We start from the raw sequence: 22,021 nt of genomic DNA on the forward strand, positions 1-22,021 counted from the left end.
CTTGCCCATACAACAGAGGCAATAAACTTTTCAAGATCTGGGAAAAAGTCACTAACTTCTACACCTGTTTTTCCTTTTGTTTCATCTAAAAAAGAATTGATCTGTTCAAGAGTGTACATATCTTTTTCAGCCACTTTTGCCATATCAGATGTATCGGACCACTGCTCTTCATTTCTCAAACTAGCATCAGTACATTGGGACATTTCATCTAACTCATCAGTCATATTTTCTTCAGAAACACCTACTGGTATTTCTTTGAGTTCACACAATTCTTCATCACATCCCTGACCTTCACTGTCATCAGTTACATCAGTTATATTCTCAGCAATGGCGATGTTTATGCCCTAAATCAATACATGATTAACTAACTGTATTTCTCTATGTACATTTCTGAAATGCACTTTCTGTAAAGCTGCTTTGAAACAATATGTATTGTGAAAAGCGCTATACAAATAAATTTGAATTGAATTGAATTAATTACATCATTGCACAATGAATTATTAGAAAATATAACTATATTTAGATTCATGGACATATTATGCTGCTGTATTTATTTGCCTCTAGAGGTTTGTTTTATTATTGATTATTTATACGTGTTATGTTATGAGAAATAACTGTATTGTGTTTCAATAGAGAAGTTTTACAGGCTTTTATCATGTATCCTGACTCAAATAATGTGTTTCTAACAGCAAACACAGATAATAAAGTGAGACTCCCAAGACTCTTCTCAGGCCTACTGACTGGACTACAGAGAGAGGCACTGTTCGGCAATTTGCTTTTTCACATCATTGTATATGAGACTTGCAACATCAGAGAGAGAGAGAGAGAGAGAGAGAGAGAATAAAAAGGCAATATACAGTTCCCTCCACTAATATTGGCACACTTGGTCAATATGAGAAAAGGCGGCTAGGTTGGATAATCTAACTTGGATAATCTTTTCACTTTTTTTTTTGCCTCTGTGCCAACTTTTTTTTGTAGTGTGTTGCAGCCAATTTGTTTATATTTACAAAATACAATTATGTTGTTCAGTGAAAAAAATTGGAGAACTTTTCTTTGTACTTTTGACAGTTAAAAAAAAAAGGTTCAAGAGAATTAACAAATCCCAGATTGGGAATTTTATTGCATTTTACAATATGTCCCAACTTTTCAGGAAATGGGGTTGTACAACAAAAATGAACCATCACTGAACTTACTTGAGCTGGACTATGACCCTATTTTCTTCCAGATGTGCCGTACAGCTGAAACAAACTTTATTATTTTAAAATGTATTATTAATTGCATTATTTTCCTGTATGGTGGCCAGGACTCTGAACGAAAAACGGAAAATTGAAAAGTGCAAATTCTTCTGCAAACGTCCAACTCCCTTACCCGATAGACCATGGCAGCGCCTGGGTGTAGATTTATGGGAGTTCAAAGAGAAAACACTACATTGTACTCTTGGACTATTACTCCAGATAATTTGGAGAATAGAATGTATTTGATTTATTATTTTACATCAATGAATTCGTCTTCAAATAAACAATTAGGATGGAGAGGCATTTTTTTTCGCATTGTTTCTTATTGTGGACGGTCTAGACGGTCTATTGTTGACCTCTAGATGTCAAGCTGCTCACAGGGACTGAGGAGTAATTCTACATTAGCAAGTGTTTATATAGATCAGTTCATTCATTTATTATGGCTTCATTTGGATCTATTTTGATCTATGTGTATTAATTACGGTCATAGTCCAGATACACTCTTACACGATCAAGCTTCTGAATATCAGAAAAATTTAAAACTAAAGTCCATCCGTACTGATTATACCACACACTCCAGACATCAGTGATATTGAAGTCACGTCCCTTCCTCTGGTTTGATGCTGTAGTTACTCCAAGAGTCCTCTTTAACCTCCACATCCCAGCAGTGTGTTCCTGAGTTAAAACCCTCTGAACCCACAACACAGGGACCAAAGTTAAACCTCTCTGGATTACCAGGAACGGGTTTATTGTTCTCACTGTTTCTCACACTGGTCCGATCATCAGACAGGACGAGATCTGGATTTGCAGTGATTGGATCCAGAATCACAGGAGCTGATGAGACACAATCAACAGATGCTTTTATTCTGATCAAGAGAGAACCCAACACAGATTATTATGAATTATGACACTCGTCCTGTTGATCAAACACATCAGACACATTCCTCAGCTGTTATAGTAAAGATGCGCTTGATAAACTGATATTGACAAAATCAATCAAAACTGAACTGTAGAGATCTGCAGTATCACCCTAACTGTATATGTCAAGTTCTTTTCTTGTTTACGGCTCATTTTGGTGCTGTAGCTCATATGGTAATTCACACATAATGCTAAAATCTTTAACTCTCCACCCATCCATCATTTCCAGCTCAGATCTCCTGCAGTCAGACTCACTGTTTTGGACGATGTCTTGCATCTTCTTCCAGACTCTGAACGGCAGGTTGCCCAAGTATTGTGGCACATGAATCAAAGCTCCAGAAGGCATCTGTGGATCCGGCTGTGAGATCTGGACTCTGGAAGAACATTCAGGAGTCAGAACTGCAGTGGCTTTGGATCAGAACCAGAGAAACCAAAGACAGGAGCAGATCACTCACCTTTCCATTGAGACTGGAAACTCCTGAAGAACAAACACACCATTTATCATCAAGAACTCAAATCAATGATCAACCAATGATCTGAAAACAGACCTTCAGAAAGCAGACGTCATTGGCTTTCATCATCTCCTCCATGTCTTTGATTGTGTGTGAAAGAGCTGAGATGTGTGTGTTCATCTCCTCCAGCTTCTCCTTCATCCTCTGCTTCTTCTGCTCCTCTTCCTCCCTCAGTGCAGTGATTGTAGCTTCTTCTTCATCTCTGAGAAACTGATGAAGCTCCTCAAACTGCTGTTTAATCTGACGCTCTGTGTTCTCAGCTTGAGACTGAAATCACATCGCATTCACTTCAATCATCTCAATCGACATACATCAACCCTTCACATCATTCATATTCAAGATAAACTTGGATACTCGACATATAACGGATTCAAAAGCAGATCGCTGCTTGTTATTTACATAAATAATAAACTATCAAATCATAAAATGATCCTACAGCTGTGATTAAATTGACTCTTGTTTCGGTTTCCTCACCTTGATGTGTTGAACTCTTTTCTCAAACTCTCCTTTCTTTTTTTCATTGCGTTGAAGTTTCTCTTGTAAGGACTTCAGTGCTGTATTGAGCTCCTCCTAGAATTGAACAAAAAAAAAACATTAAAAATACATAAAACGACAGATTACAGTGAAGACAATTAGATAAGGCAATACAGTGATATGGTCACATAATGCTGTGAAACGGTATTTGCCTTCTTGATTTCGGTTATTTTGGTAATCAAGTAATTGTCAATTATTCTGACGATTAATTGAGTAATCAGATCCTTTTTTTTGTAGTAATAAAAATAGACCTAAGCAAAAATTATTATGCGACTAAAACGTAATTTTTCCCTCTCACGAGAAGTCATTCCAAAAATCATGGAAACAAATGTTGGTAGGTTTATTTATTGCAGCCAACACACTATCCATTATTATTAATCGAAGGAGATAGGCGTGTTATCCGAGCATTAATGGTAAGGAAAGACACTTAAACTTTGAGTGGCACATATAGCCTACTGTATGAGGTGTTTCTGGCCATTTCTCCCTCATTTCTGCATCAAGGTCTTGGTTACGCGTATTCCTGTAATTATTTTGTCTTTTATGAATTTAATAAAGAACTCTGTCTCGTCTTCTGTCCAAACACACCGCGTCATTGCGTAAATGAGCAAAAACTGTTTCCATTGCAGTTTTGCGAAATATTTCTTTTTCGAATTGCCTGAAAAACCATCTCAAGTGAGCGTAAAAATTTTTTTGTGATAAATGGGAGTTTTCGCGAAAATTGCGTGTTTCCATTAAGCATATTTTCAATTCGCAATTTCAATTTGCGCAATTTGAAGGGTAATGGAAATGCGGCTACTGACTGTGAATGCAGATTGCACATTTGTATTATTATATATTTTTTGCATTTGTAAATCTTATGACAAAATGTTTAAATAAAACTTTGAAAGATTAATGACCGAAATAATTATTTATTGCTAGGTTAAGTAAGGTTATATGATAATGTATAATTTACTAATCAGAAAATAATAGACTGAATGTTAAAAAAATGGCCACATTTTATATTAGGTGTCATTAAATATTATGTGCTTATGTGTTCATTTCGTATTGCAGAATATTTGTGCTGCTATTGAGATGGGATACAGGTAAGGTTAAAGGGGTGGTTCAGGATTTTCGACATCGGACCTCATTTTCAAGTGAGCCTGGTTGTTATTCGTCAGTGGAGACAGTTTTCAAAAAAATTCATCCAGTCCTTACTTTTGGATAGTTCGCCTATGCTAGGCTAGCGCAAGTCAACGGTGCACGTTAGCCTGCCATTAAAAACAGTTTTACCCACTCCACAGTACACCAAAAGCAAATAAATTGTAACGCCAGACTATCGATGTAAATGTCTGTTGAGAGACTCAATTACTGGAGGGCCACAGCTCTTCAGTGTTGCTCCAACTCTAATTAAACACACCTGATTCAGCTATTCAAGGCTTCAGGATTACTAGAAACTTCCAAGCAAGAGTGAGTTGGAGCTTAACTGTGCAGATCTGTAGCCCTCCAGGAATTGAGACCGCTGTGTTAAACTGTATTCTGTGTTTTATGTTGTATTTTGTTTGAAGATGTACAGCTATTCAGTATGAGACACAAAATCAGAAATCAGGATGGTGCCAAATACTTTCACAGTACAGTATGCCATATGAAGTTGAGTAAATATTGAATGCATCAATGTAATATCTGTGTTTGACTAATTATTGATCTTTACATGTGAAACGAGATATCTGTCTTACCTTATATGATGAAACCGCTTCACCAATGGGTCTGAATTTATGATTGTTGTGTACTTTTGAATCTCTGCACACTAAACACACAGGCTGTTTGTCCTCCAGACAGAAGAGTTTGAGTTTCTCAATGTGTAAAGTGCAGATCTCCTCAGATCCCGATGAATGCCTCTTGTTTCTCTCCTTCAGCGACGACTTTTTTAATGGCAGATTACCTGGAGGAATATCTTTTGAAGGTTTCCTGCAGAAAGGACACTCCTGAGTTATCTTGGTTCTCCAGAACGGTGTAAGACACTCATTACAGACACTGTGACTACAGGATAAAATAACAGGATCCTCTGAAGATTTCACAGCATACGGAACAAATTTAATAATCTTCACCTGCTGAAGCCATTTTCACTGTATAATATGCTTTCACTTTCTGAATGATTGTTACAAAAATGTACATCACAAAGTTCAGCTTGGAGTTGTCAAAAGTACCGATGTGACGATACCAGCATTTCCCTCTAGCAATGTGAGCACTGTCGAACAGATTCTTAAAACACCTCTGATTGGCCCACTCAACATGCATGTCTGTGATTGGCCATTGTGTTGACATGCTCAACATATATGTCTGTGATTGGCCATTGTGTTGACACGCTCAACATATACAGTGGGGAGAACAAGTATTTGATACACTGCCGATTTTGCAGGTTTTCCTACTTACAAAGCATGTAGAGGTCTGTAATTTTTATCATAGGTACACTTCAACTGTGAGAGATGGAATCTAAAACAAAAATCCCGAAAATCACATTATTTTTAAATAATTAATTTGCATTATATTGCATGACATAAGTATTTGATCACCAACTAACCAGTAAGAATTCCGGCTCTCACAGACCTGTTAGTTTTTCTTTAAAGGGTAACTAAACCCCTGGTCAGAGCCTGACTCCACCCACTGGCAAATTTGAAAAATGCTAGAAAAGTAGGCAGAGCCCAGTGGAGAGGGGGCGTGTATCTGAGACGTATCTCTTTGCAGGCAAGGGCGTGGTTAGCTGGTACCCTCTGACATCACCGGCCACCATAACTTCCAATAGGAAAATTCAACTGCAGTAGCCACTGTTCAACCTGAAGAGGGCAGCACTCAGATGTTTTTACACCATATTTTGTAAAATTAAAACACTTTAAACACAAATGTCCAAAAAATTACTTGAATCAATGAACAGCACTAATAAAGCCCCATTCTTACAGATCATTAACTAAAAAAAGTTGGTTTAGGGTTTAGTTACCCTTTAAGAAGCCCTTCTGTCCTCCACTCATTACCTGTATTAACTGCACCTGTTTGAACTCGTTACCTGTATAAAAGACACCTGTCCACACACACAATCAAACAGACTCCAACCTCTCCACAATGGCCAAGACCAGAGAGCTGTGTAAGGACATCAGGGATAAAATTGTTAGAAAATGGAAGAAGTTCAAGATGATGGTAAATCTCCCTCGGTCTGGGGCACCATACAAGATCTCACCTCGTAGGGCATCAATGATCATGAGGAAGGTGAGGGATCAGCCCAGAACTACATGGCAGGACCTGGTCAATGACCTGAAGAGAACTGGGACCACAGTCTCAAAGAAAACCATTAGTAACACACTACACCGTCATGGATTAAAATCCTGCAGCGCACGCAAGGTCCCCCTGCTCAAGCCAGCTCATGTCCAGGCCCGTCTGAAGTTTGCCAATGACCATCTGGATGATCCAGAGGAGGAATGGGAGAAGGTCATGTGGTCTGATGAGACAAAAATAGAGCTTTTTGGTCTAAACTCCACTCGCCGTGTTTGGAGGAAGAAGAAGGATGAGTACAACCCCAAGAACACCATCCCAACCGTGAAGCATGGAGATGGAAACATCCTTCTTTAGGGATGCTTTTCTGCAAAGGGGACAGGACGACTGCACCGTATTGAAGGGAGGATGGATGGGGCCATGTATCGCAAGATCTTGGCCAACAACCTCCTTCCCTCAGTTAGAGCATTGAAGATGGGTCGTGGCTGGGTCTTCCAGCATGACAACGACCCGAAACATACAGCCAGGGCAACTAAGGAGTGGCTCCGTAAGAAGCATCTCAAGGTCCTGGAGTGGCCTAGCCAGTCTCCAGACCTAAACCCAATAGAAAATCTTTGGAGGGAGCTGAAAGTCCGTATTGCCCAGCGACAGCCCCGAAACCTGAAGGATCTGGAGAAGGTCTGTATGGAGGAGTGGGCCAAAATCCCTGCTGCAGTGTGTGCAAACCTGGTCAAGAACTACAGGAAACGTATGATCTCTGTAATTGCAAACAAAGGTTTCTGTACCAAATATTAAGTTCTGCTTTTCTGATGTATCAAATACTTATGTCATTCAATATAATGCAAATTAATTACTTAATCATACAATGTGATTTTCTGGATTTTTGACATATCCACTATTAACTATGACATTTGCCTCAATAAACTCCTGATTTACTGCTTATTAATTGTTAGTAAGGTAGTTGTTGTAACATTTAAGTTTAGGCATGGGGTAGGATTACTTAGTCTTTCAATATTATGTAAAGTACCCATGGGATCTTGAAAGCTATTATTAATCAGAAGAGACTTTGTTTCTCAGCACACAAAGATGAACTACTTACTGTGATTTCAGACTGCGGTGATGTGGTTTCTCCACTGTATGGATCTTCATGTGTCGCTTCAGGTGAGTTTTAAAATAGAAACTGGTTCCGCACTGATCACACGTGTGTGGGTTCTCTCTGATGTGGATCTTCTCATGTATTTTCAGATGTGTCGATTGACAGAATCTCTTGTCGCAGTGTGAACACTTGTAAGGTTTTTCTCCAGTGTGGATTTTCTGGTGCACTTTTAAAACGCCCACTGAAGTAAAAGTCTTCTCACACTCAAAGCACACATGATCTCTTACACCAGTATGAATTTTCTGATGTGCACGCAAATATAGGGGCAGTGAAAAACTCTTTCCACAATCAGAACATGAATGTGGCTTCTCCTTCGTATGAACTGTCAGGTGTCTCTTCAGGTTTGATGCCACAAGAAATGTTTTCCCACACTGATCACATGAGAACGGCTTCTCTCCGGTGTGGATCCTCATGTGAGCAGTGAGGTGTGCTGATTGTGCGAAACTCCTTTCACAATGATCACATGAGAACGGCTTCTCTCCAGTGTGGATCCTCTTGTGGTTCTTAAGCTGTGATGATTGTGCGAAACTATTCCCGCACTGATCACATGTGAACGGCCTCTCTCCTGTATGAACTCTTACATGAAGCTCAAGATGTTGTTTGTTTGAGAAGCTCTTTCCACACTGACCACACGTGAACATATTGTCTACACTGTGGATTCTCATGTGAACATTAAGACTTTGTTTGTATCTGAATCTCTTTCCACATTTATCACATGTGAACCGCCTCTCTCCAGTGTGAGCTCTCATGTGTTCTTTAAGGTGTGTTGACGAATTAAAACTCTTACCACATTGAGTGCATGTGTAAGGCCTCTCTCCGGTGTGGATCCTCATGTGTTGATTAAGATTTGGTTTTTGTGCGAAGCTCTTCCCGCACTGATTACATATGTGCGGCTTCTCTCCAGTGTGGATCCTCATGTGACACCCAAGTTTATGTTTGCTTGGGAAACTCTTTCCACACCGAGTGCAGATTAAAGATTTCTTGGGTGCTCTTTTATTTAAAATATTATTTTTAGTCTTTAAGCGACTCAAAGGTTTTTCTCCAGGTTTGACTTGATGTTCCTCCTTCACTTCACTCAGTTCTTCACTCTCCTCCTTCACTTCCATCAGGTCTGAAATGAAAGAAAAAGAGTTCATTTAATTTTCAGTAAATCAAAATTCAAGAGAAAAAATTAACGGACATAAAGTGTAAACTATTAAATACATTTGATCAACAATTATCTAACATAATATCAAAAATATACAATACAATACAGCTGTAATTTTGACACCAACGTTTATATTGCCGTTTAATTTGTTTTACTAAAAATGTTATTATTAATGGCATCCTTCCAATGACTTCCATTCATACTCAAGTGAATGTTGGACAATAAGCGAATTTCGCCGCATTCTGTTTCAGGTTCTGTTGAAATTTCACATACTCAAAAATCTAGTGTTAAATGTACCATTTTTTAAGCATTATCTGTGTCCGACAAGTTTCACTCAACACCAGATATACAATAAATTTAAAATAAAAGAGCTTAAATAATATTTTGTTTAACCTGATGTTGACAATCAATCTGAAATTCTCAAACCTCCTTTTCCTGAACATTTGTTGAAAGCCAAAATTTTGTTTAAATGGGGCCTATTATGTCCCTTTTTACAATAGGTGAAATAAGTGTCCTCAGAGTTTGTATGTGAAGTTTCAGCTCAAAATACCTCACAGACCATTATTTATAGCATGTTAAAATTGCCACATTTTGGGGGTGAGCAAAAACACACCGTTTTTGTGTGTGTACCTTTAAATGCAAATGAGCTGGTGCTCCCCACTCCCTTTCAAGAAGAGGGTGGAGCTTCAAGAGCTCATACCAGTAACAAAACCGGACAATCTCACGCAGTGAAAATGTCAGAAACTGTCAATAGCCAGTTCAGCCTTATATTTTTGAACCGGAGTCAGACAATGATGCCTACAGAGAATATACAGAAAGTATTCACAGCCTTATTCCAAAATGGATTTAAAACAAAACAAAAATCACATGTACATGTACCTTTGCTCAATACTTTGATTAATTACACAGATTATAAAATCTAACCAGTCCTCAAACCCTGTTGGGGACAAATGTGGGCAACATAATTTTGATTTTTTTTTTAAATACTTCCCTTGATCTGAGCTGTACAAGACTTGGCTACTTTTCCTAAGTTTGCCACTTGAACACACACACACATACACACAAAAAAAAGACTCGATTCTACAATGTTAAGTAGGTGAAAAAAAAAACCCTCCTTAATCTTGTGTTTGTGGACAAAAATGGGCACCCATTGGAATGAATGGGAAAAATTGTAATTCAGAGCATTCTTGTTTTGTTTAGTTTTTTTGTCAAAAAAATAAATAAATAAATAGATCCAATACAATGTATATCTAACATACACACAAATGAAGGGCTGATCCTGTACAACATTCTCAACATGGCAACAACTCACACTCATACACACACAAACACAAACAATGCATTCAATGAGCCTATGACAGAGCTGGGCTTTTTTTTTTTTTTTTTTTTTTTTTTTTTTTTTCTCACACATACAAAAACAAAGAATTGAATGAGCCAATGTCTGACCATGTTTTTTGGTATGATCCAATCATCCACCTGGCTCATCACCCTCACGCACACACGCAGGCACACTTCAGAGTCAGATTAAAGTGCTACAGCAAGGTTTGTTGATACTTCGAAAACAAAACGTTTCTGCAGCATATGCTACCTAAACCTCAGTGGCAGTTATTTTATCAGTTCACTCGGAAGGAGCACAATGAGTAAGAGGTTTAGTGCAGCAGAGACCCTGGATATTCTCCTGGAATCCAGTGGGGAGGAAGGAGACCTGCCAGACTGCGGTTTGGAGTCATCAAATGATGAACGATCTGAAACAGATAGTCAGACAGAGTTTGACCAGAATTATGAGGACACCGATGGGGAAGACTCTGAGGAACAGGCTCCTGGTGAAGTAACATGTATCTAAAAATGGGGAAATCGTCTGGACTGCTACTGCACCTACCCAGACACCAGGGAGAGCACCTGCAGAGCAAGTGATGAAGATGATCCCTGGGCCAACACGATTTGCCTGTTCGCGTGTGGACAACATAAGGTCAGCTTTTGAGCTTTTTTTTTCTCTGGAAACTCAAGAGACACTGGTTGACATGACAAATTTAGAGGGGAAAAGAGTGTATGGGGAGTCATGGAAAGAGGTGGACTTAAAGGCCTACATTGGTCTGCTATTGCTGGCCGGTGTCTATCACAACGGCCTACCACAACGAGGCCACAATGAGCTTGTGGAATGCAAACACAGGGAGAGCCAGTTTTCGTGCTACAATGTCTCTGCAAGCCTTTGAAATCATGACAAGGGTCATCAGGTTTGACGACCGAGACACAAGACCTGCCCGTTGGAGAGACGACAAACTGGCTGCGATACGAAAAATCTGGGACAAATGGGTCGAACGTCTGCCTCTAATGTACAACCCAGGCCGAGAAGTCACAGTAGATGAATGCCTGGTACCTTTCAGAGGACGCTGTAGCTTCAAGCAGTACATGCCAAGCAAACCAGCCAGATATGGCATCAAAATCTGGGCAGCCTGTGATGCTAAGACCAGTTATGCCTACAATATGCAAATCTATACTGGCAAGCCAGCTGATGGGCAGCGAGAAAAAAACCTGGCAATGCGCGTTGTCCTCGACATGTCAGCAGGTCTCCAAGGGCACACCATCACGCCCTTGGCCAGGAGCTCCTGAAGAGGAAACTAGGCATGCTGGGAATGGTGAGGAAGAACAAGCCTGAGCTCCCATGGTGACGACAAGGGGCAGAGAGAAATTCTCTTCAGTGTTTGCATTTACCAGTACACACACACACTTGTGTCTTAATGTCCCTAAAAACAAACAAAAATGTGCTCTTGATGAGCACAGTTCACAAGGAAGCCACAGTCAGCACAGGTGAAGAGAGGAAGCCGGATGTAATCCTGGATTACAACAAGACTACGCCTCTGGAGCAACTAGGGGTTAAGTGCCTTGCTGTGAGACACCAATGTGTCCCTGAGCAAGGCACTTAACCCCTAGTTGCTCCAGAGGCGTGCGACCTCTGACATATATAGCAATTGTAAGTCGCTTTGGATAAAAGCGTCAGCTAAATGAATAAATGTAAAAAAATGAAATGTAAGACTAAAGGTGGAATGGACAGCCTTGACCAGGTATTTTACTACTTTTTTTAGTACCTACTTTTTTTAGTTTTTAGTACCTACCACAACGAGGCCACAATGAGCTTGTGGAATGCAAACACAGGGAGAGCCAGTTTTCGTGCTACAATGTCTCTGCAAGCCTTTGAAATCATGACAAGGGTCATCAGGTTTGACAACCGAGACACAAGACCTGCCCGTTGGAGAGACGACAAACTGGCTGCGATACGAAAAATCTGGGACAAATGGGTCGAACGTCTGCCTCTAATGTACAACCCAGGCCGAGAAGTCACAGTAGATGAATGCCTGGTACCTTTCAGAGGACGCTGTAGCTTCAAGCAGTACATGCCAAGCAAACCAGCCAGATATGGCATCAAAATCTGGGCAGCCTGTGATGCTAAGACCAGTTATGCCTACAATATGCAAATCTATACTGGCAAGCCAGCTGATGGGCAGCGAGAAAAAAACCTGGCAATGCGCGTTGTCCTCGACATGTCAGCAGGTCTCCAAGAGCACACCATCACGCCCTTGGCCAGGAGCTCCTGAAGAGGAAACTAGGCATGCTGGGAATGGTGAGGAAGAACAAGCCTGAGCTCCCATGGTGACAACAAGGGGCAGAGAGAAATTCTCTTCAGTGTTTGCGTTTACCAGTACACACACACACTTGTGTCTTAATGTCCCTAAAAAAAAAAAAAAAAGTGCTCTTGATGAGCACAGTTCACAAGGAAGCCACAGTCAGCACAGGTGAAGAGAGGAAGCCGGATGTAATCCTGGATTACAACAAGACTAAAGGTGGAGTGGACAGCCTTGACCAGGTATTTTACTACTTTTTTTGCATTGTTTACTAATTTTCCAATGACAAATTGCTTGTGGTTTATAATTGGTAACAAATGTATGAATTGCTAAGTGAATAAATGTAAATGTACTTTTGTCAGTATAGTGTTTGATTTTTATTCTTTTTCTGTGTGTATTATTCAAGATGATCACTGCTTACACTTGTAAGCGAAAATCCAACCGTTGGCCCATGGTTGTGTTTTCCAACATGCTGGATGTGTCGGCCCTGAATGCCTTTGTCCTGTGGTCAGAAATCAATCCTGCCTGGAACGCAGGAAAGAACTTCCGAAGGCGGATCTTTCTGGAAGAGCTCGGGAAGGCTCTGGTGTCTCCACAGATTCAGAGAAGGAAGAGCGTTCCCAGTGGAGTGGCCACTCTGAGAATGCTGAATCAGATCAGACAACCCTCCTCAGAAAACATCCCTGGCACATCCACAGCAACTCCCCCAACCAAGAGAAAAAGGTGCCATGTCTGTACCTCTAACAGGAAAAACAAACAGCACTGTATGTGGAAAATGCAGAGAATATATCTGCAAAGAACATTCGGTTACAATTACCTGCTGCCACAAGTGCATGTAAATAATGTAAATAACTATTATTGTTTGTTCTTACCTGTTTGTTTGTTCTTACCTGTTTATTTTTAGCTAACACTTTAGTGTTAACATTAGTTATTGTTATGTATATTCTAACCCGTTTGGTACCAATTAGTTATTGAAATTTTATGTTTTTTATTTGAAATAAATGATAAATGATCTAATACTTTGTCTTTTCCTTATAGCATGGTCATATTTGTCTAAGCATATTTTGGCATCTTTGTATAGTCTCACCTAACACAGATAAACTTATGAGGTCAAATTCGTTTTATACAGTGGTTCGTTTAGTTCAGCCTATATGCAGCCATTGAGTACTACAGTCATCTAGTAGCTATTGATATTATTGTTTTTTTGTTAATTTAATACCAATATAAGACACCAGATGCCACCAAAGTCACTTCATCTTTAGGTTTTAGCTCTGAACTTAGTGGAATGATATTTTTAATGTAGTAGTTAAAGAAATATAAAATATAACAAAAATAAGCATAATTTACATAGAAAATATGGTACTTTTAGAGGTAAATAAATTCAAAAATACCCCAAAAATAAAAATAAAAACACCATAAATTGATAGATTATATTTTATCGAAGACAGTGATATAACATTTATAATAAATAAAAAATTGGATCACACCTGAGACCTCTGTGCCCACATTTGTCCACGAACACGGAATTAAGGGCTGTAATGTGAACACGGTATGTGGGTTAAAAACATTCTCCGAGGTGCAATTTCACAAACAGCGTGAGTGAATAACGGTGCTGCGTCTTCTCTCTCTCATCTCTCAACATAGGTTGCACAAGGCAAGCGTCAAGCGCACTGGAGGCTGGTGATACTACACTCTCGCGTTTAGGAGTCGGGACATTACGAAATCGTCACTTGCACAATGGCGCAGCATTGCATCATAACTAAAGTTGATCATTTTCACGTCTTTTTAAGTCTTACCAGTTTTTTCAATGTAATTCAAAGATTGAAATCAAGCATTGTAAGAACGCAATGGGTGAGCAAAAAATTTTTTAAATTAAAATAAAAAAAGTCTAAAAATAATCATATTTTTCAAAACTACTACCTTGATCAACTCAAAACAGGTGTCATTTGAAAGCGAGTTTAATCAATTTGATAAACTCGTAAGTAGTGCTGAGATATTTGCTGAAAAATAGAAAAAAAAAATCAATGTATGAAATACTTTTTTTGTGCTTCATACTGCAATACATCAAATACATCATACAGCTCAGATTGTTGTGTGTCATATGTTATTTGAAAGGTCTCAATGAGTAGAATACAACAACTTCAACAAGCATATTTGTTTTGTGCTTTTGACTAACTTGAGTTAGGTTTTGTACATTAAGCCCTTCAAGTCTCATATGTAAATCATACACAGATGCTGAATTGCACACATTCCACAATTGTGGAAAATGGCACATCATTATTTACAGCAGATTGTTACGATTAAGAGCCCAGACTCACCATAATCCATCACTCAGATCTAAAGATATTCCTCATGGTCTTCTAACACATGAAGCTGCACAGGCACACATTCAATTTAGTATATAGATGGTGCATTGATGTGACGTTTAACATAATCCATCACTCAGATATAAAGATATTCCCCATGGAGGTCTAACACAAAATAAATCCCACAGGTGAACGTAGCCATTCTGAGGAAGCACTCGCTTTGCATTTTAGAATTTAACTGCATGAAGCATGCACATATCGTAGAAATTATTATGCTATTTTAAAGGCTCATAATGTCATTTTGGAGTCTCCTATAACATGTTTACATGCTTCGAAAGTCAAAAAAACAGTTTAATTTTCTCAGAATATACACTGCACATCACCACATTTTTCATTTTTCAAACATATGTCTTATCTTTCCGGGATGCAATGTGTTTTCCAATGTTCCCGGAACCATCCGTGCTCGTTTTCAAACGTGGAATAACACAAAATATGTATCATCTTAAATAATCTCAGCTTTTTAATGCATCTAACCACTTTGATCATCTCTAAACAAGTGCTGACTAGGCGAAAATATTCATTATCATATTTTTCAAAACTACTGCCTTAACACAAAATATGTGTAATTTACAAGCTTAGAGTCTGAACCTTACAATGAATGTAGCCAATCTGAAATATTTGCTGATAAATAGAATTTCTTCTTCTCATAATCTATAAAATACTTGTAATGTGTCAAAAACTTCATACAGCTCATTAAACATTCACAGATGGTTGACAAAACACACATAAATTTTTTACAGCATATTATTACAATTAACCCTCTGGGGTCTGGGGTGTTTTTGGGGTCCTTGAGATGTTCTGACATGCCCTGACATTTGTGCTTTTTTCAGTTGCTTATAAACATATTAATGGCAAAAAAAAATTACACACTATTTAGCGCAAACAGGGCTACCATAATATGTGAGCAACAAGAATGTACATGTCTGCATTTTTGAGAGAATAATGTTTATGCGTAGTTATTGAAAAAACTAAAAACTAAAGTTTCTGAAATAAGGCCACAAAACACATACTAAATATGTGGCAATAAGACTTTTGACTAATGGATTTCATCGCCTAGTGTTTTTTCTTCAAAATGATATGAAAATCATCCTGCCTAATCATCCACAAAAAAACGATACATTGATTTTAGTTTTGTGAAACACTTTTAGTTTGGAAAGCCAATATGCGGATGGGGCGTAAACGCTCCAACAGCATCATGCATATGTAGTAGTTCACACCTGGTGAGACTACGTCCCTGCATACTTAATGAGCCATTCATTCAGGTGACGTGTCACCTATAGCTAACTTAAATATACAAGCTTCATAAAAATGATCATTCTAGGAGAAAATTTCAGATGGCATTTAGAGGCTTTTGCATCTGAACTCTTCATATATACACACACATATATATATATGCATGCACATACATACTTTATAATCTTTTCAAAACTAGTCAATGTCTTTCAAAACTAAAGTATACATTTTATCATACGTATTTCAAAGTAAAGGATTCATTAGTTAGTTGATGACTTTATTTTTGACAAAACACATACAGTATATATTCCTCATCTCAGTATAGCAATAGAGTTTGCTAAAAGCTGTTCATTCAATACAGCAGTATTTGAAAATCGATCATATTTTGTAAAATTACATTTATATTTGCATTTATGTCAAAACCTAGACACTTTTAAACATCAAAAGGACATTTATTAATATGTATTCGTGTCAAAATGACAAATAAACAGATTTTCCTATTCAATTTTGCATGGAAACGCTTCCAAGATGCTTGCGTGTCGCGTGAAAAATAGGCGTCGGTTCTATTTCTAGAATGCACGCGTTTTCCTGAGACGCGCGTCTCACACAGGCAGTGTGCAAACTCTAAACTGTTAACATGGATGGGAGCCGAAATAAAAACGGACACGCCACGCAGCTGAGACGCTTACGCCACGCATCCAGTGTTTCACCGGCCTTATCCAGCGGATGTGGGCGTTTCACAGGTTTGTATGGATCGCCTCACATTTGCGTTTGAATAGCGCGGTCTCCGTAGGCGGAGTCACATTAAAACTTAATTAGCTGAGATGAGAACGACTGACATCTCTCTCTTTACATACATATTATATAAACTGTGAATATTTGTTTTTTATAAAAATTACTTCATTTGAAAGAAGATAATTCAAGCTTCATGCCTGTGTGACTGTATGCCTGTTTGACTGAGTATTCGCTGAGTTACAGTTCATTTTCGGACGCGTTTCAGAATTGACTTCACTGACGGAGAGTAGGCAGAACTCGCATCATGTTTATTTGTCTTTATTTGGCGAAAAGCACAACACTTTGTTTTTATTATGAGCATACACAAAAAAAATACACACTAAACAGGATCGATTGATGTATAACACAAGCATATAAGATAAAAATTAATTTTTTTTTTTTTTTTTTTTTTGCACTCATACGAAAAAAAACGAGCCTATCGCGCCGGCGCGATAGCCGACCTCAGGGGGTTAAAATGAGCCCAAAATGAACGATCTATTGCGGTGGTCACAAGATATTCCTCATGGAGGAACAATTTTAAAATTAGGGGGTGTCAAGGACTGAACAAAAAGGCTATCTTGGTTCCAAATGCTGTAACTTTTGATTCATTTATGCAATCACCACACAATTTTATCTAGATGCAGCTCACATGTAGAGACTTCAGAGTCTAGAAATGTCCTCGTACCTCATTTCCTTCCTGGGTTATTCCATGTCAAAAAAAAAAATGCATAATCCATATATTATATATATATATATATATATATATATATATATATATATATATATATTTAGTGGTGGGCCGTTATCGGCGTTAACGCAGCGAGACTCTTATTGCGCGATAAAAAAAATATCGCCGTTAATCTATTCCCCAAGTTGGGTTGGGAGATGATGACGCAATCTACCCGCGGCCGCGAGGTAAACCCGGCTGCAACGCATATTCGTCGTCATCTTAAGTAAACACGGCTGAAAGTGAAAGCTGCAACATCCATTATTTGGACTTGGTTCGGATTTAAGCCGTCCGACAAACAGCAGCAAACTATAGACAGAGTGTGTGGGGTAACGGTTCGGTAAGTTAACACACGACTAATCCGTTCTACCACCTCAAATTCAAAACGAAACATGATATCACTGAATACCAGCGCGCGCGTATTATTCTCATTCCAATATATCTTAGTGGTGTAACGTTAACACATAATCTCTGTCTACACCCGATTTTAAGAATCGTTGTTGTGTTTCTTTTTAACTGAAAAGACATCAGTTAGACAATATTATCACTTTAAATTTGGGGTTTCATAAGCTCAAAGCTATAATAAACATTAGACCTACTTAAGTCTCTGCAGCTAGTGTACTTAAATTTTATTTATCTGCAAAATTATGTTGTATACTCACAGTTTTGCACAATATATGTTCTCAAAACTACATATACCCTTTAAAAAAATACATTTAGCAGTTGTTTAGCAGGGTCTGTGTTGTTACCTGTTCTGAAATGGTTTTATTATAATATACTGTATATCGTTATCGCAAGAGGCTGCAATGTATATCACAATATAGATTTTAGGCCATATCGCCCATCCCTAATTGATAGCCTATAGTAGTTGATAATAACATAGGCCTACCTAATGTTGCCTATGGACGGTAACAGTACAGTAGTAACCTTTTACAGTCTATGAGTAGAACAGCTTTCTCAAGCAGTTTGTGATGCATTTTGGAAACAGGAGATGAGCCCCTGGTCTAATGCGCCACCTGGCTTGAGAAACCCGTTCACAACGACTTACTTTTATAGTCATTATTTGGGTAGCACACATATTCTGAATGCCTTCGGCAGAATTCAAATGAGCCATTTTAATCTAGATTAATTTCAAAATTAATCTAGATTAAAAAAATTAATCTATGCCCACCTCTAATATATATATATATATATATATATATATATATATATATATATATATATATATATATATATATATATATATATATATATGAGAATGTCCAAATGTAATGTAATGTATATTTTCTAAAAATGTAACAAGTGTTCAATCAAACAATCTCTACCTTTTGACTCTCCTTGCTATAGTAGTTTTGGAGTTATGAGTCTTTATTGTTGTGTGTGTCACTCAGAAAATACAACTCTAAAATGCCCTCAGGGTTTACAACATGACATCATGACTTTGCGTAAACATACACGCCACTTTCAAGTCAAGTGGCGTGTTATCTATACGCATTTTGAGCTATCCGCGTGCATGTCCACGCCGAAACGAACCGTCATCTTCCGCGTGTATGTCTACGCCGTTAAACGTCCGAGTGATTCCGCGTGTATGTGTACGCCTCTAAATGTCCGAGCGAAACTAAGCAAAATGTATATCTACATCTGGGGAGCGATATTTTTTTTTCCTAGGATGGTAGGGGAACACTCATAAATGGTATTAACCCCAGTGACGGGTAGGTTTAGGGACGGGGTTGGGGTAGGTCATATTTATACAGTAATATAACGTTAAAGGGATAGTTCAGGATTTTAGACATGAATCTCTATAGCTTCCCCATAAGCAGTGTGGTGCATTGACCATGACTTACCCCCGACAGCGTCCTGTGAGCCGAGCTCCGGTCCAGTTTTGGTCAAGATGAAATTAGTCCGGCAAGTTTGCTGGGGTCACGGCAATAAAGCTTTTTTCTTCTCAAATCAATATGTGTTCAAAAGAGTGATACATTTGCAGCACAAAACCGCTGTCTATGGAGAGGTCAGACCTCGTAATGGCTTGGCACTATTTTCTTCCCCCGTCATATCACTGCGCGCTGCCGCTACCTACAGCCAGCTGGGAGCCGCGCACGTGTCACTTTGTTTACAGCTCGTAAAGAGAACGATAACATGTCTGACTACAGCAGCGACGATGACAACATTGACTTCGACACACAGCCAAAAGGATATCTTTACGAACCTGAATACACAGATGACGAGTTACGCCAGATGGAGTTAGAAAGGACAGAAAGAGAGAGGATGGACAGAGAAGTTGAACAAGTTGAAGCTGGAGTCCGCACCATTTTCTACAAAGCTTGTACAAACTGATCGCTCTTGGTGAGTAGCTATGTTAGCTCGTTCGTGTAGCTGTTCTGAGCACGTAAACACTGCTGTAAACACTGCCGAACAACTGAAAAAGTGGTGTGCGCCTGCGCAGCTCCCAGCTGGCTGTAGGTAGCGGCAGCGCGCAGTGATATGACGGGGAAGAAAATAGTGCCAAGCCATTACGAGGTCTGACCTCTCCATAGACAGCGGTTTTGTGCTGCAAATATATCACTCTTTTGAACACATATTGATTTGAGAAGAAAAAAGCTTTATTGCCGTGACCCCAGCAAACTTGCCGGACTAATTTCATCTTGACCAAAACTGGACCGGAGCTCGGCTCACAGGACGCTGTCGGGGGTAAGTCATGGTCAATGCACCACACTGCTTATGGGGAAGCTATAGAGATTCATGTCTAAAATCCTGAACTATCCCTTTAAGTCAACGGCGTTGATAAACACGCTGAAAAGCGATTATGCGTGTTGATAGCACACCAAAAATGGAAATACGAATTGGCGTGTCATACATACGCCATTTCATGAGATCAGTCTGGGGTTTAAGGGGTTAATAAACTGCAGTCTGGTGTAAAAGGATTCGCTCAGACAAAAAATGTGGTCTTCACTCTTACATCCAACAACAAAACACCTGAATTTTGCATAATAGGTGCCCTTTAAACATTTTATTTCACGGCTGTTAAGATTTTTGTTCTGCTACAGCCATCTAAATGTGATGAAGTGCATGAATGTTTCTAACATGAATGTTCTTCAGCATCATGAATGAATGAAGAATAAACACCAACCTCTTTGTTCTTCAGGATCTTCAGTGTGTTTCATTCTGCAGGGTTCTGGATCACTCATGTTCTCACTGTCCTCTTTAATAAACTCAGTCTTTGCAGATTTCAGCTCTTCCTGATGCTCTGATGCTCGTCTTCACTTGTAGCTGATGGGAATTTACAGCATTTACTGTGGAATTACTGTGGGAGGGGCTTTGCTGATGATGTAAATGCAGTGGGAGGGGCTTATCTGATTATGTGACTGATGTGGGAGGAGCTTCACTGATGATGTGACTGATGTGGGAGGGGCTGATCTGCCAAAATAAAAAATATATCAGTTACATCTATCAGTTCGCTGTACCTGAATACTACTGTTAGGCTTTATAACTTTGTTAGATAGTATTCACCTATGCTTGAAATTTGTGTATTTGTTCTTATTTTAATATTGAATTTTCACTTGTCTTAAATAGTGTTTGAAGCAATGTAATAATTTAGCCTAAATGTAAAGCAACACTATTGTGTTTACGGTAGAAATGAAATAAAGATTAGAAATATTCATTGTGTAAGTTGGCAAGACAAAACACATGCATAAGATAAACCTTCACTCTATGATGGTTAAACTTAGTGATTAATACACAAATCAAATCCGTGCCAAACCGTGGGACCTGGTCCGAACAGATCACGGATCAACTACGATCTGTTGCACCCCTATTTATGTCTATCATAACTGATGCTAATTCACAACTTCTATTATTGCTAACCAGAACATTGTAAAATTGTTAAAATATAGACAGATATCTAGACATAAAAAAATAAATAAGTTATCTTCCAAATATAAATGATGGCCATAAAAACAGTTAAAAAGATGAACACTAAAATAAACTTCCATATTTGTAGTCAACAAATCCCCTCAGTCTGCTGACACCAATGAAATGAGCTTTAAGTGTCAATTTACAGGAGATCTGAAGACATCAGCATAATAAATGAGGTGAAAACAGGAACTATTGTCATGAAATAAAGAGTGTTTTCAGCAGATCTGTTAATATTGATGAGCCTCAGACTATCACTATCAGCAAAACTTGAGATCGTTTTCAATCAGTTCTCCTCACAGATCTCAAACTTCATCTCTTGACTTGACATTCAGTAACAGTTCTCTCACAAACATCGAGACAATCACACAAACGAACACAAAATCGCTCAGGTCTGAATGAACTCAACATATTCTCCTCATGCTCGCTGCTGCTGCACTAAATGTTTATTTCAGTTGGAAGTCACGCTGTGATCGATGAAAACAATACAGAAATGAGTCTGTCGCTTAATCAAACTGTATAAAGTGTGTGTGATGGTTGTGTAAATATGAGAAATACCGCAAACTTCTCTCTCCTCACCTCTTTCTCCTTCTCCTTCTTCTTCTGATATTTGCGGCAGACTATAGTCGCTACAATGGCGTATTGCTGCC

General features: G+C 38.7%; 1 protein-coding gene across 2 annotated transcripts; it reads right to left on the reverse strand.

Moving 5' to 3' along the window:
- Positions 1-1,085: 1,085 nt before the first annotated feature.
- Positions 1,086-22,004, reverse strand: LOC307162170 (uncharacterized protein). Of its 2 annotated transcripts, XM_079877333.1 has the most exons (9): positions 21,951-22,004; positions 20,590-20,876; positions 7,539-8,706; positions 4,912-5,143; positions 3,140-3,235; positions 2,702-2,932; positions 2,609-2,631; positions 2,409-2,527; positions 1,088-2,069 (listed from the first exon to the last, which is right to left on the reverse strand). In XM_079877333.1, the coding sequence occupies exons 2-9, from the start codon at positions 20,645-20,647 to the stop codon at positions 1,834-1,836; spliced, it is 2,163 nt and encodes a 720-aa protein (XP_079733459.1). In that variant the 5' UTR covers positions 20,648-20,876; positions 21,951-22,004; the 3' UTR covers positions 1,088-1,833. The 2 variants fall into 2 exon arrangements, 1 of the variants encoding a protein (XP_079733459.1); XR_013821871.1 differs by lacking the exon at positions 2,609-2,631 and having other exon boundaries at positions 1,086-2,069; positions 2,683-2,932.
- Positions 22,005-22,021: the final 17 nt, after the last annotated feature.

The sequence above is a fragment of the Squalius cephalus genome (genome assembly GCF_949319135.1).
Source record: "Squalius cephalus genome assembly, chromosome: 1".
NCBI lineage: Eukaryota > Metazoa > Chordata > Actinopteri > Cypriniformes > Leuciscidae > Squalius > Squalius cephalus.